The sequence below is a fragment of the Protomyctophum bolini genome, assembly GCF_963924005.1.
Source record: "Protomyctophum bolini genome assembly, chromosome: 7".
Lineage (NCBI taxonomy): Eukaryota > Metazoa > Chordata > Actinopteri > Myctophiformes > Myctophidae > Protomyctophum > Protomyctophum bolini.
This window is the reverse complement of record NC_137868.1, coordinates 21,912,878-21,930,426: the sequence shown is the minus strand read 5'-3', so window position 1 is coordinate 21,930,426 and position 17,549 is coordinate 21,912,878. Positions and strand designations below refer to the sequence as shown.

The 17,549-nt window shown below is 42.5% G+C and overlaps 1 protein-coding gene across 4 annotated transcripts in view; it reads right to left on the bottom strand.

Annotated features, from left to right (window-relative positions):
- Positions 1-209: 209 nt before the first annotated feature.
- syngap1b (synaptic Ras GTPase activating protein 1b) overlaps positions 210-17,549 on the bottom strand; it is a 106,718-nt gene continuing 89,378 nt past the window's right edge. For 3 of the 4 annotated variants that reach the window (XM_080769007.1, XM_080769009.1, XM_080769008.1), the window contains exons 8-20: positions 14,648-14,887; positions 12,260-12,595; positions 11,903-12,047; positions 11,394-11,538; positions 10,793-11,029; positions 10,041-10,242; positions 9,722-9,924; positions 8,573-8,783; positions 7,626-8,153; positions 6,245-6,703; positions 5,591-5,767; positions 4,207-4,418; positions 210-2,480 (exon numbers count right to left, since the gene is read on the bottom strand). In XM_080769007.1, coding sequence (XP_080625133.1) covers positions 2,447-2,480; positions 4,207-4,418; positions 5,591-5,767; positions 6,245-6,703; positions 7,626-8,153; positions 8,573-8,783; positions 9,722-9,924; positions 10,041-10,242; positions 10,793-11,029; positions 11,394-11,538; positions 11,903-12,047; positions 12,260-12,595; positions 14,648-14,887 — 3,129 coding nt within the window. In that variant the 3' untranslated portion in view covers positions 210-2,446. The remainder of the gene's footprint in view (positions 2,481-4,206; positions 4,419-5,590; positions 5,768-6,244; positions 6,704-7,625; positions 8,154-8,572; positions 8,784-9,721; positions 9,925-10,040; positions 10,243-10,792; positions 11,030-11,393; positions 11,539-11,902; positions 12,048-12,259; positions 12,596-14,647; positions 14,888-17,549) is intronic. The other variant, XM_080769010.1, reaches the window with a different exon arrangement.

The following is a 17,549-nucleotide window of genomic DNA, read 5'->3' as shown; positions in this document are numbered from 1 at the left end:
TCTCTTACCAATTACATTAACTATTGCAAGGTTAATTTCATTACAGCTATAATGTAATAATATAATTGATACAATAGCATTATATATATATATATATATATATATATATATATATATATATACACACACACACACACACACACACACACACACACACACACACACACACACACACACACACACAGAATTATCTCCATTAGGCCTCTATTATTATGCTATGGCTCTTACGTCACTGATTTCAATTTGCTATAGATAACAGTTGTACTGTATTACTATCAAATGTTCACAAGGCCTATACTCAAACTAATCCTCAAGAAATAGTGGGCATTAGAATCATGATTAGAAAGGATTAGCAGGACAATACCCAGCATGCATTGTGCAATGAGTGGAGCTGAACAAAGAAAAATCTCAGTTGCTAACCTCCCTCCCAAATACGTACCAACCTTAACCACAGCTATGTCCAAACCCATGTCTAAACATCTCTAAACGAATGCCTAAACCCAAACGTCCGGCTGTTCCGGCTATAATAATAATAAAAATCACACCCGTGTGAAGTGAGGGGTGCTCTAATCATCGTACATCATCATCAAGAATGATGGTCCCTTATCGACCAAGGGTTCCCACCAACATACCCAGCCGATTTGCTTAGACACATATGACGTAAATTCTCCATTCATTGTCAATGGCATTTAATGTTTGTGTTCATTAAACACTACAGCTGTTTATAGGAGGGGCTAGCGCCCCTCAAAAACAATAATAATGGTAATTATTATTATTAATCATGGGTATTTTCCTGCAAACAGATCCACCCTGACCCTACTGTATAAGTGCTACAGTCAAGAAACATTGCTGCAAACTCACTGCAGCTCCCGAGTCACCAAGCTCCCGTTATACGGTTGGTCAGTTCAGAGCAGCTTAAAGAAGGCCAATGTTTATCTTCAAATTAAAACCTTTTAAGATCACTTGATGAACTAAATAAAGGACTGCCATAGCTAGCTGCATAGCCCCTGACAATAGATTAACATGGCAAATAGATTTTCTATAAATTCTCGAAAATGGTTTATTTGATAGCAATGTATCAACCTTTCTTCTCCTACAGTAGCAGCCATGAATTTAGTTATTCATGATATATACTGTAACTAATTTGCAGATTCTCAGCATCATGTATATTTTAGAATGGGAATGGGAAATGGTAAAGGTGCTGTAAGTGATATTTTTGGTGACTACAAAAACATTTGGTAAAAAAGTAAAAACTCTACAGTATGTTCTGATAGTAATCGTTTCTATAGAGTGCTTGCTCAGTAACCTGTCTCTCCAGGTCTTTAATAAACAGAAAATACATTTTCAGGTGGGTCACCAATTTCATCCAATCAGGAGAGAACACGTTTGTCAGCTTTATTTATTTATTCAATTATTATAATTTAGTTTTGTTTTTGTTAAATCACTTCCAATTACACTTGTTTATCCTGTATCATGTTACTATATGATATCTCTCTCACGATTGGATGAATTTGGTATCCCAACCTGAAATATTTTCTGTTTACTAAATACCTGGAGAGCCAGAGAGACCCCTATTGCTGAACAAACACTCTATAGCAATTAATACTATAGGAAAATAGAGCTAGCTAACAAAACACATCACTTATACTGTACCACTAACATTTAAACACTAAATCAAATCATAAATAAAGGTTGTTAGTATACAATGTCAATATCATATAGTTACACTTGTCATTCCAAGTAGATGTCTATTAGATTGGACTGTCCCCAAATGTTTTGCAGGATTGTGCTTAGAATGAAGAATTTGTAATACAATCACATCCAGATGTGATTGGGGTTATCTGGCGGTAATTACTATTACAAGCAAAATGGAAGCATTCAGACCTGCCCGTTAATGCAGAATGGTGTGATGGCATGATAAAAAAATATGCCTCTCTTGTGCAATACTTCATTCCACAGAAGAATGTATTATCATGTCCTTCAGGGAACACTACAAAGTGTTCCATCTAAAATGGAAGAGACAACTTTATGCCACATACGTGATACGTCCAGGGTCTTTTGATTGAAGGTCCCAAACAACGCTTTGTGCAAACTGTATAATAGTCTGTCCAACGTACAGACAAGTCTCTAGCATCCAGGATTATCAAACTTTCAATCTTCTTGTGCTTTTAGTGTTCAGTTTGGTGGAAGATTCAGTTGACGTTAATTTTAATTAATTCAAGTTAATTTGAATCATCTCAAATGATCAAGGGATGCAGTTAAAAACCCAGCATGTTTCTATTTGTTGATAGAAAACTGAAGAGTGCAAAAGTACAAAGGATAAAGGTATGTCATGGATGGTATTATGCACAATCTAGGACATTACAGATCCATACAAGGTGACCAGAAGTGTCTCTGTCTTCATTTCGTTTCTTCTTCCCTGGAGTGGAAGAAGCAATATTCTCTGTCATAGATATATGCCCTTCAGTTGCAGGGAGAAACTATTGTACATGGACAAGAAATTATTTGACTCCTTTCCTCACAGTGCCCATTAACTGATCTCTCAGCAGCATAACACAATAGAGTATGATTGCCAATGTGAAACCGCAAGTAAAACGTTCACTGAGCATTTCATATCCAAGAGAGTCAAACAGTTGGCTCTGGGCCCTGACTACAGCCGTGATACAATCAATTGAATACTTTCTCAATCAACGACCTCATTTTGAAGACAGTCAATAAGAAAATACATTTTTCTTTTTTACTAAAATTGCGAGTCAGCTGGAGTTCTTTGCAGTCTTTCATGCATGATATTCCTAAGAATCCAGTATGCCTTGCAATGAAAAGCGGATAATAGTCTTTTAGTGTTTTTCACTAAAAGATCATATTGTCTATGGACATACAGTATTAAAGTATTAAAAAAATGTCATATCCATTCTAAAGCTTTTGCTTGTGATACACATCTCCTTCTAAACTTTTCCGGAGTGTAGCACTGAAAATAATGAACTCCAACATCTACCCTCCAATATTCATTGAAAACATCTAAATACAGCTCTATGACAATATATACTGCACCATACACTCATCTGGCAATGTCTCTTAACCCATTCTGACCTGAGATCAGATTCATACGAGGTTTCCACTGGACACACACTGGTCTGATTAACCCATTCTGACCTGAGATCAGATTCTAAAAATGTCAGTCGTTCTTAGATTTTTCAAAAATAGCAGACCTACAAGCTCATAGCGCGCCACTCGGTGGCGCGATATGAGCTTGTAGATCTGCTATTTTTCAATACATAAAGCGTAACATGATGCTAACACCAAAATGGGTGCCCGGTCAGAATGGGTTAAATATAAATAATTCAGTCTATAAATGGTAATTCGGTCAGCCAAAGACTACAGTATAATCTTAAAGGATAAAGTGTTTCAGTTGTCCACAAATATATATAGTAAATGCCACTTTCTCAAAAGACATAACTTTTTGCAATGAAACTCGAAAACAAAGTAAAGCCCAAATTATACTCTCTGTGTCCATGTAGGCGCAAGGGTCCACATGACGTACATTTTGTTACCACCTCATTGCCACATGCACTAGAAAAGCACAATGGAAGCTCTGTTTGAGGAGAGGTTGAGTGACGATATCCATTGCAACCTGCAGCTCTATCACTCATCAATAGAAGATTATAAAGATGCATGAGCTCGGTTCAGGGCTCTCCCCAGGTTGGCAAAGGGAGAGTAGCGCCCAGGATTACAGCTTAGGCAATTGGCACCGGGTGAAAAAATGGGTTTCACAAATCGTGGGTTAAAAAAGAAAAGAGAAAAAAAGACTATAAAGACAACCAAATGTGCTTCAATTCTCTGAGAGTGATTTTCCTGATAGTTGGAAGAGATGAAAGTGTGTGCAGTGCAGGCAGAAGTGGAAGTATCTGCCAGACTGATTCAGTGTAGTGTGCATGCGTAGAACCTGCAGACACCAACATGTAGTGTATAGAACCACATGTTCGTCCACTGTACGCAGACCCTCGCCACTACACAGACGTACAAAGTATAATCAGGCCTTAACAATGAGGACTTTACTGGGTAGTCGAGTCAACTCAGTCATTAGCCGCAGTAAAGACATGTGAATACAGCTGCCCTAAAAATGAATACAAAATCACATGTGGTATGGTATGATGGCTCAGCTTTCATTGACCCTCCTTCCCAACAACAACAACAACCTCCATTTACCTGTTAATTATTCCTTTAATTTGGGAGTCTTTCTCCACTTGCTGTCGCTGTAGCCTCCTCTCACTGTCGTCAAGGCGATTCTGGTACTGCAGGAGGATTTTATTGGTCGTCTGTTCCTGTGTGAGGAGCCTCCTCTCGTACTCCTCCAGCTTTCTGTGGGACATCACCAGGCGTTCCTTCAAGGAGTGGATCTCGTCCTCGTACTCGCGTACCTGAGGCAGAACAAGAAACGCACACACAGAGAGCAAACTTGGATGTTCTGGTACTGTAGGTTCAAAAAGGTTAAGGGTTGAAGTCTGTACACACTGATACCAGGGTGGGAATGATCCCCATTGGCTGATGGATTTGAAAATCCCCTCGCCACACGCGTATATCTTTTCTACGTCCGACCATAGACAACATGGTAACGCCCCGTCTGCCACTGATTGGCCTACCGTCACTGCCGGCCTTACCAGAGTTTCCTCCGAGGTGGAAGATACATGCTGGATAGTCTGCCGTGAGGTTACTTAGTGGTGGGAAATATAAATATATAATACAAGTACGAGAATGACAGCTTGGCACGCGCAACAGTAACTTTTATTTTCGTAGAAGAGGCAAACTAATATTGTTTATTCTGTTTATTTTTTTACTGCCTGTTTATTTGTATACATGTGTAAACTTGAAACATTATTGTACTGTAAAAAGGTCTCTTTTCCCATGATCTTTATCTTTTTTAGTATAATAGTATTAGTTTACTATAATTAGATTAATACACGATAATCAACACTAACACTTTAATTTAAAACACAGCCATATCGAATCATCGTATACATGTTCAATCAATTATTCAATCAAAGCAAACGGCACAAACAATGTTAGTTTGCTTCTTCTATAAAAATCCAAGTTACAAGTTACTGTCGCGTGTTGCCATTCTCTTGTACTTGTATTATTTCCCACCACGGAGTACCCTTGCATCTCGGGGGACAGGCAAGACAGGCAGTGTCGGTAGGCCAATCAGAGGCAGGCGGGGCATTACCATGTCTATGCTCGGACGTATAATAGATATACGCTCGCCACATCCATGAATTAACCAGCCACAGGTCTGTTACCTTCCACAAGATGCTATCATGCTAGTAGATCAGAGACATCAAAGTTTTAACAATATTTGGCTGGTGATCTGTCTTCTTGGTAAAACCAAATCTCAAGTGATTCAGTAGCAATTGAAATGACTTGATGTTCCTCCACAGTGAGGAATAGGGGGTAAGGGTTTCATAGTTGACACCTATTTGAATGTCATTCTGACATTAACTTTCTCTTATTATTCTCCATCTCCAACTGAGTAATTTATTGACTATTCACACCCTCCTACTGAAACGATAAATAGTTGAATAGCTCTGATACGTACCCTGTCCATGCGGGACTCATCCATGCTCTTTGAGTACTCCTTCAGTTTGAACTCTTCACGGTCAATCCGTGAAGAGTTTGCAATGTCAGCAGAGAGGTGAGGCATGTTGGAGACCCAGGCCACTGTCCTCTCGTTAGCTGGGGTTGGAGGATTGAGTGTTGAGGGAGACTGGGATCCCTGGGAGAACAAAATAATGTGAAAGGGAATTTTGTGAATGTGAATTCATTATGTGATATGTTTGTCCAGTGAATGATCCATGATTTTTTGCATTTATTTGCAACTCTTGAACCTTAGTCAAATCATCTATTGTAACTATATGATCAAGTGTCATCATATCCTACAGTACTCATTGAGGTACAAGGCACGAAATGCATGGCCATATAAAGATAACTTTACATTATATAGACATAGTAGTGCATTTAAACAATTGGTCTTCAACAGGGGGTCCGGGACCTCTAGGGGGTCCGGGACCTCTAAGGGGTCCTCGGAGAAACTACAGGGTGTGTGATGGTGAACATGGTGATGGTGAACATTAGCCGAAAATAGCAGATCTACAAGCTCCCAACGGCTCGCGGCTTAATCATAGACTCTGAAACAAATCAAAGACAGAGAAAGGATCATTCAGAGTGACTAATGAAGGGCTTTCTGAATCACCTGTTTGCTAATGGTGGGCTTGAGTAGATGTTGCTGTTGTGTCTGTGTCTGTGTCTGTGGCTGCGGCGGCGGCTGCGGCTGCTGCTGCTGTTGCTGTGGTGACTGCTGAGTGCTCTGATTGGTGCTTCCCTGCGGACTTTGGCTCTCTCTGACAGAGCTCTGTTGGTGGGGCAGGCCCGGGGCCGTGTTATCTTTCACAGACAGCTGCCGGGACCCCTGCTGTTTGCCAGCGTAGCCCGACTCTGGCGACTGGAGGAGATTCCCGCTCTGCGGTCGCGTTTTTGGTGGTGCGGCGGGCGCCGCGGCGGAACTGACAGACAGCTGATGGGAGGCCTGGGATTTGACACGTTGAGTGGGAGGCGGGGCAACGGAACTCTGGCGCACAGGTTGGACTGTGGATGGGGGAGTGGCCAGGGATGAGTGAGACGTACCCGTCTGGGAGGCCATGCCCAGGTTGTCCTAAATAGAACACATTAAATGTTCCTCCGATTAAACAAATAAATGAACAGACACAGGTTAAGACTAATGTAAGGGTCGTGTTTGATGCCATAACAACATCATATGTAGTATAGCAGGTAGTAGTATATCTCTGCTGTCACCTGTCGGCCAGAAACCAGCTAACTCCAAAATGTAAGTTTACTTACATAAGAATGAGAGGGGGTGGACTGGAGTGGAGTTAGCTGCTTTAGCAGACAGTTTGAGGGTCCAATATAGTTAGCTGGTTTTGTCAGTCCTAAGCACTTTCTAATTTCATTGGTTCAACAGACATAAAGGGTGTTAGAGGGTATGTGCATGACATCATCATCATATCCGGGAACGCCTACTAAGTGGCAAAATGTTACTTTCTGGCCTTGACAGCCCATACATCCACACAGAAAAGTCCTATCTGATTGCATTAAATTACATTAAACGATGTTAAACTCACTTTGTCACTCAATTTGACAGCCACTTTATGTATGCGCATAGCCTCTATAGTATAGAGGGCATGCGCATGCTTAAAGTGGCTATACCCTCTATAGTATAGAGTCTATACTATAGAGGGTATAGCTATAGAGTCTATAGCATTGAGTTATTAAAACAAATTGCAATGACCGATGTGAAGTGAGGGGTGCTCTTATCATCATACATCATCATACATCCTCACATTCCGGCCAATCAGAATTTGCGTCCTCACCTTCGTCTTCAATATTTGTGTTACGCAATGTGTGTGTTTATACGAACACTCATTCATTGTCAATGGGAGTTAATGTTTATTTAGGACAAAGTTTGTGTTAGCACGTACAACACAAGCTGGACATATGAGGGGCTAACGCATTTAGTTAGCTGTTTTCTGCCGGACAGCGGCGAATACTGTATTACTGTGTACATGTACAGTATGTACCTGTATTATGGACATCTGCCTCCGTCCATGATCGGCCCTGCTGTAGTCATCGCTGTAGCTGTGTGAGTGGATGATGCTGGGTGGGCCCAGTTGACCATCCCTGGTCCTGAGGGTGGACAGGTCCTCGCTGCGGGAGAAGCCTCCGTGTGCAAACTGGGGGATGTAGGCCTGGTGGGAGTCCTGTTCTGGAGCCAGTAGCAGAGGCGGCGGTGGCTGGGCCCGGCTATGCTGGTGGTGGAGCTGTGACTGCTGCGGCCCGTCCGCCGTGGCCAGATGGAACAGCGGGTTCTGGAAGGAAAGCGGGTAGCGCATGGCGGCAGCCTGCTGTTGTTGCTGCTGGGACAGTGAGTCGGTGGTGGTACCCATCTGGCTCAGCTGGCTCAGCCGAAGGCCGCCCGAAATGCTCGACCCGCCAGAGCCGGCCGACAGTCGCCCGCCGGCCCGCAGCTGGCTGCTCAGGCCCGAGCCCAGGCCGCCACCGCCCCCGCTGCTCAGCCCACCGAAGCTGCCCATGCCGGCGATGGAGGCCTGGGAGGGGTTGAGCATGACCACCGACTGCAGGTTAGACACGCTGTTCATTCGGGAATCCTGGAGGTTCATATACGTTTTTATTGACACTAAGAACCTAAGTAATAAGGGATTATAAGAGGCCGGCGTGCCTGCTATGTTATTCCGTGGTCACGGATGATATTATGGGGGAGGGTGGTGGGGTGCTTTTACCTATAGAGGCCTGAATTGTTATTTCCCATGAAATACCGCTAGAAATTGCGCGAGTGAAAAAGAAAAAAAAAAAGAACAAGATGATGATCTACAGTCTTATATTATTCACTGGAAAAGGCTATTAAGCATGGCCCCTATGCAGGGTCACCTTAAGTTCCCTTTGGCTCAGTGATTTGGCAGACCTACTCAATGGAATGGTAATTTCTCAGCTCAATGTAGAAACTCACCTTGGGGTCCGGGTCTGTAATGTCAGAGCTGCTTGTACAGTAGGCTGGGCTGGATCGGGCCAGTGGAGGGCGGGGAACATAGAAAAGGTCTTTGGAGGCGGCTCGATGGAGATGGTCACGTTCCTGGAAACTCAGCTGGGAGCGGGATGGCATAACCCCTCCACTGGTCACCCCAGAGGTAGGGGAAGGCAAGCGAGTGATATCTATGGAACTGGAGAAAGGCAACACATGATCAATCATAGAATAGCTGGAGGGGATGGCTAGTATGAAGTGATGTCAAGTCAAGACAGTTTATTCGTGAAGCACATTTAAAGGAGAATTCCGCACTAGCCGTTTTTTTTACCGAATTCTGTAGATTATGTGTATTAAATAATAAGTTCTAGGGCGCTGGTCCTTTAAGAAAAGGTAGGTGGGGTCTTACACCGGCTGTCGTCTTTGCGGAAGTGATAGGCTACAACAACAACACTCCATGGACTCACTTTTCACATCATCTAGAACAGATGCAAAAATTATCTATATATATAATATATAAAATAAAATACAATTCGCGCAATTGAATTATTATTCAATTATTATTCAGAGCACAGAGCGTAAATGCACTAATTCGGTATGGAACACTGCATGTTTTTCTTGTTTTTGTTTACTAATATGTGACTGTGGCTGGGAAAAAGGGACGCCAAAGTGAAAAGGCAGAAAATGGGAAAATAAATTCTGTTTTTGTGTTTTTCGTTTTCTTTTTCATATTAACACAGTTTGAATGTTGAAGAAGGTTTTCAGTCCAACAGATAGTTGATTTAAGTCATTAAATCATTACATTTATGTGGCAAAGTATGCTTGTTTTTTTTTCGGTAACTTTACCCGTGTTTTGGGGGCGGAGATGTGCAGGCTCTGAGATTTGCATATGGTTTGGATTGGTCTTACGACGTGCTTGTGTTTGTGTTTGTAAACAATTATTCTTCAACATGGTTATAGTAACTCGACATCTCAACCCACAATGGATCTCAAGCAAAAGATGACGTCGAATACCGTATGAACATTATGTATTTGGTGTTTTGAATTTATTTGAAGCCATCTGATGACAAAATGGCATTATGAAAGCATAGGTGCTCATTGAAGCCGTTATTCAAGAAACAAGAGCCACATACATACCTATTGAGATCCCTCATCATGAGGTTCTGAAACTCAGAGGACACCCCCCTGTTAAAGCTAGGTCGTGACAGCAGCCTTTCTGTCTGTCTCTCCTGAACCCTGTCTGTCTGGTGGCTGGGCTGCCTCTGGAGGTGGGGGTTGCGCAAAGCCATGCTGATGTCATTCAAGAGGCGGGGCAGCGGACCCAGTTTGATGATGGCATCCTACAGTTAATAGAGGGAAAATAAGTTGCATTTTGACATTCAGCTTAACGTTAGAGCTATACAACACATGTGACGAGTGGTAATGACTCTGAGTTGTAGGCATGTCTGTGTCTTACCTTGCTGAGCTGGGCTATAACCTCCCAGAGGAGACTGTGCAGTATTGACAGTTCTCTTCCCAGGTCGATGTAGCCCTCGAAGCCCCCTGCATTACTAACACTGTCTACGTTGGAGATCTCATACAGGAACTGCTGCATGGAGCCCCATTCCATTTCTAGAAACTCGTTCATAAAGCTCATGTACTCCTCTTTAGTGCCAAACCTGGGGGTAGGAGGGAAAACAGTGGAAGGAAGGCGGATGTTAGAGGGGGAGGTGAATGGTGAGTGGATAAGAATGACAAAAAAACACTTTTGCCTTGTTGCACTTTATACTGTAGTTCTATTTCATGCTGTAGTTGGAAATAGATCAAATAATCCGTGGGTATATTCATCCATCCATCCATCTTCAACCGCTTATCCGTAGTCAGGTTGCGGGGGCAACAGCTCCACCAGAGTGCTCCAGACTTCCCTCTCCAGCAACATTAGTGACTTCCTCCTGGGGGATTCCGAGACGTTCCAAGGCCAGTGAGTCGATGTGTTTCCTCCAACTGCGCCTTGGTCTGCCCCGGGGTCTCCTCCCAGTGGGACGTGCGTCGAGGAACTCCCTAGGGAGGCGCCCAAGAGGCATCCTAACCAGATGCCCGAACCACCTCAGCTGGCTCCTTTCCAGGCGAAGGAGCAGTGGGTATATACCATATCAAATTAACAAGACATTTACATTTAACTGCATAAACAAAGGCCTAAATTCACAGTAGTAATTCAAAGAAACTGACTTGGAGAAGTTCGCCAGGTTCTGCACCACTTTAGCGATAAGGGTGAGGGTGCGTGACGTCTGCTCATCGGGGTACTCCTGGGTGAGGTTGAAGAGGGAGGGAGACATGACGGCGGGACACAGGAAGCGCAGGAAAAGGGAACCGCTGATGAGGCGATCAGCAATGTCTTCTCTCCCCCTTTCTGCACAGCGCACTCTCCAGGAGGCGAAGACTTCCTTGAGCTCTCGTGGAAACACACTATTGAGATAAAGATAATTATGTGTTGGCTACCAAACTTATGGACTGATTGTCTTTATTACTGTGTGAAAGGATTTCTTTGTTCATAGCTGATACAAACTTGCATTGAGAGGTTGTAGATGTACAATTCTTTCTCTATATAGGTATACCACGGTTAAAGTGATATAAAAGGATCGAAACAGCTCACTGGAGCTTGAACACTGAATCCTTCACATATTCAAATGATGCATTCCGAAGTCGAGAAATTCTTCCAGGATTGGGTACCATCCAGTTCAAATATTCTTTGTGATAAGTTGCTGTGAGTCCCATGGAAGCACAATATAACAAATCACACTAAATTGCATTGCATTTGCTGAATACTGACCAATGGGAGTTGACAATCTTGCAGAGTGCCAGTTCACAGCACATACGGAGATTGGCTTGGTGGTCTGGGAGCACGGAGGGCGGGGTCCTCATGGGATCCACCTCACAGTTCTCCTCTGATTCATACAAGGCCCTTATGAACTCCCCTGTGAAAGAATAGCATGAAGAACAAAGCTGTACATACATCAACAAGATCCCTTTAAATGAGCTAATTACACATTCAAGGGTAAAATGCTGAATTGAATGTTACTACACCTCTCATAGTGAAGTTAATTAAAAGATGATGATGGTGGTGATGATGATGATGATGATGATGATGATGATGATGATGATGATGACGACGATGACAAATACAATGATGTTGATTTCTATAAAATAATACTTATTTACTAGCAATTATTGCTGTCATTTTGAAATTCGTAAAGTCTCTCACATCAGAATTCCAATCAAAATGTAGTTCTTACATTTGAAATGAAATTTGATTGAAGGAGTTAAATCACCCACTTATACCTATAGCATCCTTGAGGTACTTATGTCCAATCAGTTTGAGGTACTCTTCTATGGCTTTGGTGGCCAGAGTGTTCTCTCTGAAGATAAGGTGTTCTCGGTCGATGAATCGGTCTACCTCACACATTGCCATGTCCGACAGGAAATCCTGGAATACAAACAATATTTGTTGTTTGTATATTACAAATAAGTTTAGATTTCTCAAGCCATCTGGCCGATTTCCATTGGTTCAACAAAGATCAAAGCAAAAGTTCACTTGTAAAATACTGCTGGTGTAATAAATGCACAATTTAGTATACTCAAATCTATTAAAAGAAGATCACATGGGATCTTCCTCTTAGAGGAATCAATGTGCTGTACCTTAGCTTTCCCTGTGCTCTGCAAAATGTGCACCAGTGCACAGGCCACCTCCTCTTTGCTCTTGACACTCAGCACAGGCTCCAGAACAGCGCACAGGGTTCGATAATTATTGGTGACATACTCTGCAAACTCCTTGTACAGCTCCATGGGCAGGATGCTCATGGTCTGGTAGCGGGATTTTAGGCGTATGGATGCATTGATGATCTTTCCTCCTCCTCCACCAGCTCCCTTAGTGAGGACGCTAGGCTGGATGACCGGGTACCACTGCTCAACGAACTGTCGGCCGGTGATGCTTGAGATGGGGATGCTGACCAGCCCCAAGTATGTGCTCTTTTCCTTAAAAACAAAGGAAGCGATGAGTCATAAAACTATTCTTATGATAGAAAAAAGGTGGAGGTACTGTAAAAGGCCACAAGAACCCTGGCTTTTATAGCATTTTATTTTGCAATTTATAAAATATATATATTATACAGATAATAATATAATAACAACTATCTGTGGTCTGCGTTCCCTACTTTTACTTAGCATGCTGCTTAGCAAAATGTAGGGAACATCTTATGTGTGGAGCCATTAACGCCAAGATTAATTGTATTCCATTTGTTGCAATAATCTACTTAATGAAGTGAGTGTTCCTGACTGAAGTTTACACGCTTTTCCAAAATGGGGAATATTGTATTTTTGTATGGGTTATATATGGCTGTTGTTGTCAGTGTACTATTGCTGACACATCCTCATCAGGAATACCATATCCAGACCAATAACGTGACATCCTGCATGTGGCGTGAGCTGTGATTTGTCTATTTACGTGGGGACCGTGTCCGTATAGGCTACCAATAATGTGTAGACTTAGAATAGGATATAGCACTGTTATGCTATGCTATTATCACAGCACAGACTTATAGTCTGGTGATATGTAGGAGGACCCTAGGCAGGACGCAAACCATAGTCCTAGAGACATCCAAGTGCCTGCAATCCCCCAAGAACACAAGGCAGGTGGAGCCTCCTGTTGGCTCTGGCATAGAGAAAGGACAATAGCTGGAAGCCTAGATGAGAGGGGCAGTGATTTGGCCATTCAGCTGCATTGGCCTCCTGTTATTTTTAGCATTGATTTTAAAATTCTCGTACTTGTTTATAAAGCTCTCAATAGTCTCGCACCTTCCTACCTACATGACTGCCTGCCTAAATATGTTCCAAACCGCCCCCGCAGGTCTTCCACTGCTGGCCTGCTCGCTGTGCCTAAAAACATGGCAACTAAAATACAAAGTGAAACGGCGTGGAACAAACTCCCACTAAACCTTCGACAGGCAGCCTCTGTAGACATTTTTAAAGCACAGCTCAAGACCTACTTCTACACTCTTCCTTTTAGTTGATCTTTTAAAATCCTTGTTATTCATGTCCTCACTGCATTGCATTACTGCTATTATTTTAATGTTTTATGCCTTGCTTTTCTTTTCTTTTTTTCTCCATTGCTCTGTAAAGCACTTTGAGCTGCATTTCATGTCATGAAAGGTGCTATACAAATAAAGTTGTATTATTATTATTATTATTACCCTTATTATTATTGTTATTATTATTATTAATAATAATATTAATAATATTATTAATATTATTATTGCTGACCCACCAACTGGAGAGTGTTGTGGTTAAGGATCGAAACACTCTAAGAAGGTTGGGGACCACCTGATGACCTCTCTTCCAGGCCAAGGCTTTATACATAGATGGATTATAATCGCATCTTTGATGTATTTACAAACTGAACTCCCTGGGCAACCACTAGGAAAGTCTGGAATGGCAACCGAGGAAGGTCGGTGACGCTGGAGAGACAGCTGACCACCAGGAAAGACTGGCAGGGTAACAAACCCCTGTTGCAGCACTCGCAAGAGGGCACCACGCAAGCTACAGAATGTACAGAAATGAGCAATACCCCAGAGTCTCCTGAGAGGAGGGGAGGAGAGAGACTCGCTAGCCGCTAGGACAGATTCAATGGCAACAACAACGACAAGAGAAGGCTCAAACAACCCAGTGATTTGGCCAATCACTGTTGACCCGACAAATGGAGAGTGTTGTAGTTAACGGTTGAAACACTCTAAGAAGGTTGGGGACCACCTGATGACCTCTCTTCCAGGCCAAGGCTTTACCCATTATAGATGGATTATAATCACATCTTCGATGTATTTACAAACTTTAGGACACATAAAACATATTACCCCAATCAGTTATCTTTGTCTCAGAGAGGGTATTTAGCATAAAACTGGTATATGTCAATCCCCATGACAATATAAATCTACTTTGAGTAGCAACATAGGTTCAAAATGAAATATTTCATTAATTTTAGATCAGATTAGATCAGATTTCCACATTACATAATCTCCATCAGTCTCCTCTCACCTTGCGTCTTTTCTTGTCTGTCTCCTTGTATAGGTGAAGGCGTAGGTTGCGGACAGCTGGAAGGTTGTTGAATTCAAAGTGCTCGCCCCAGAAGACTGTGTCAGTGCGGGGTTTGCTGGTGGTGCGTGCATACAGCATGTCATCCAGGCAAAGTTCGCAGTAGTACCGCTTTTTGGCTGGAAGTTCACGGGCCTCGATGATCCAGAGTTTGAGCACATTGTCTACCCTCCGGCTGTTGTCCTGTGAAGTCAAACTTGTTCATGAAGTGCTTTTAACAAACTGGGTGTGTCGATCACAAATATAGGTACTGTAACATTAAAATAAATTATAAATAAAAAAAAGTGTTTGTGCATCTTGGAATGTGTGTTTGCTTGTGTGGGTTTGTGTAAGTGTGACTTTTTTGTGCATACATGTTTGTGTGAATATAGTGTAAGAGCACCAGTGCACTGGGAAGTTAACAGAAGAAAGGAAAAATAAGAGCTGATAAGTTGGGCATTAAAGCAGACTGCAAGGTACAGAGTAATAAATAGGTCTGCAGTCTGGACCTACGTACTGAAAGAGATGAAGGCAAGATGATGAAAGTACAAAGGGGAATACGAGACAGGGAGAAAGATAAGAGAAAGAATGGTCCCAGTGGGTGAAAAAAAGGAAGAATCCATCTGTGTATGAAAAGAAGCCAGTGACACGATGAATGTGCTGCCAGGATGAGAGGCACAGGATGTATTTATGAATTGTAATGTTACTGGAGGAAGCTGCATTTTCTGAGAACGATCACAAAGCCCCAGCTATATTTGACATTCCCCTTGGGAGTAGAGAGTTCTGCATTGATTGCAGAGACCAATGTTTTAGTCAGTGGGGACACCATGGAGAAATCAAACCGCATTCTTAATCTCCACATGGTGTTAAATGGTCTGCATTTATAGACATTTCCAGTCAACTACTGTAGTAGGCCTGTAAGTGCTGTACAATGTACAGTACTACACATTACCCATTCACATAGCGATGGCGTAATCAGACATGCAAGGGCGCCTGCTCCTTGGGAGCAGTTCAGGGTTCAGTATCTTGCTTAAGAAAACTTCGACATCATGAAACAGAGAGGAGCAGGGTATCGAATAGGAACATTTCGGTTCCAAGACGGTTGCTCTACCTCCTAATGAAGCCACTGCCCCCTTCTTAAAAGGGCACCCAAATCCCATTGTATTGAAGTTGAGGACATAACAAACAAACAACATTTTGGAGTGTGTTTTGTGTCTTTTGTTTTTTATCTGTGACATCACATACTTCTCAGAATCTCAGTTCACTGGAACCAGCCACATGCTTCACAAGATTTAGTTCAGCCTCTAACTTTATTCACTATTGTATTCACCATCAAAAACTCAAATATTTTCAGACAGTACTACTGTAATACAGGTTAAAACAAATGCAAAATGAAGTAAAGAAATACCAAACATAACAAACAAAGGTAATTGACATCAGTTGGAGGGGCCTGCTTTCTGTCCAGGAAGAACTGAGATTCACTTAAGCCTACAGCATGTCACTGAAATCACATAAAAAATAAAAAGTAAACACTCATGTTTATTATGTCCTCAACTAAATTAGGATTTGGTCCTCGCAGATTATGTGTTATGAGGATTTTAAGTAGTCCCAACTGCACTTTTTGCGCTTCAAATATTCTTGGTACCTTCTTTAATATGTTTTTTTCCTACCCGATTTCGCACCAGTGAGGGGTGGGAGGTGCTGGGTCAAGGTCAAGTTTATTTGTTGGGGGCCGTCTGGACGGCAGACGGCTGTGGAACTTGAAGGACAATGGGAGTTTGCTAATTCACAACAACTACTACTACTTTGGTATAACTGACTGACAAGGTACCATTTGAGTGGGAAAAACCTTACATATACTAAATTGTTTATAGGGTCAATATAACTAAAATAATATAGCCTTTCCATGAGTATCTTTTTATATATTTCAGACAGTCAATAGCATATTAAGTTATGAATCTTGAACCCATTAAAGCAACTAAAATTATTCTAAAGGTTGTTTGCTGTAGTAAATAAGGTAGTGTGTTTGAATCTGCATACAGGGCACTCGCCCTACCACCCCTGACTGGTGCGAAATCGGGTAGGAAAAAGGGGGAGGCAGTATAGAGACCAGGATTACTACATGTTTTTGTGAGGGTACCTACCCTAGGCCTAGGGGACACGGGGTGAACATGCAAACTCCTTTTGCCCACCTCACCTACAGTAGGTTATGAGAGAACACGCCCCCCCCCAGCGCCCACAGCGTTCCTGGCAGGAATGGAATCCAGGAGTGACAGTGCTGTTGTTCCTTCCACATGACTGTAAGTCCTCACATTGTTATTTATGATTGTCTTCACTCATCTGTATAAATGCTAATCAAATATTGAAGGATGTAGTTATGGCTGTTTGCCTTGGAGGCAGAAAATTCTCAAAATTTAGTTTAGTTAAGTTATTGACAATTGAGCATCCCCGCCTCTGCAGTGAGTCTTGTCTCTGCAGATGTATCTAGTTCCGGATGCAAAATGCTTGTTGTTTGCGAGAGCCCCTGTATGGAGTCCTTGAAGCACCATGATGCAGCCAGGAACCCAGAGCCCCTGTATGGAGTCCTTGAAGCACCATGATGCAGCCAGGAACCCCTACAGCCTCAGCATCTGGATGAGTCATTCAGCTCTGCTGGCATTTTGTCTCTGTTTGGCTCTGGAACTTGTGGTCGACTGGTTGCACATTTTATTGTACGCCTGTCTTTTTGGAATCTGAGAGAAAATTGGGATGTGTTACCTTAGAGACATCCTTCATGTCTAAAGGGCTACGTTCCAACTAATGTACTTTGGGGGGGGGGGGGGGGGGGGTTGGAAATAAAAATCATCTACATACTGTGTGTGTGTGT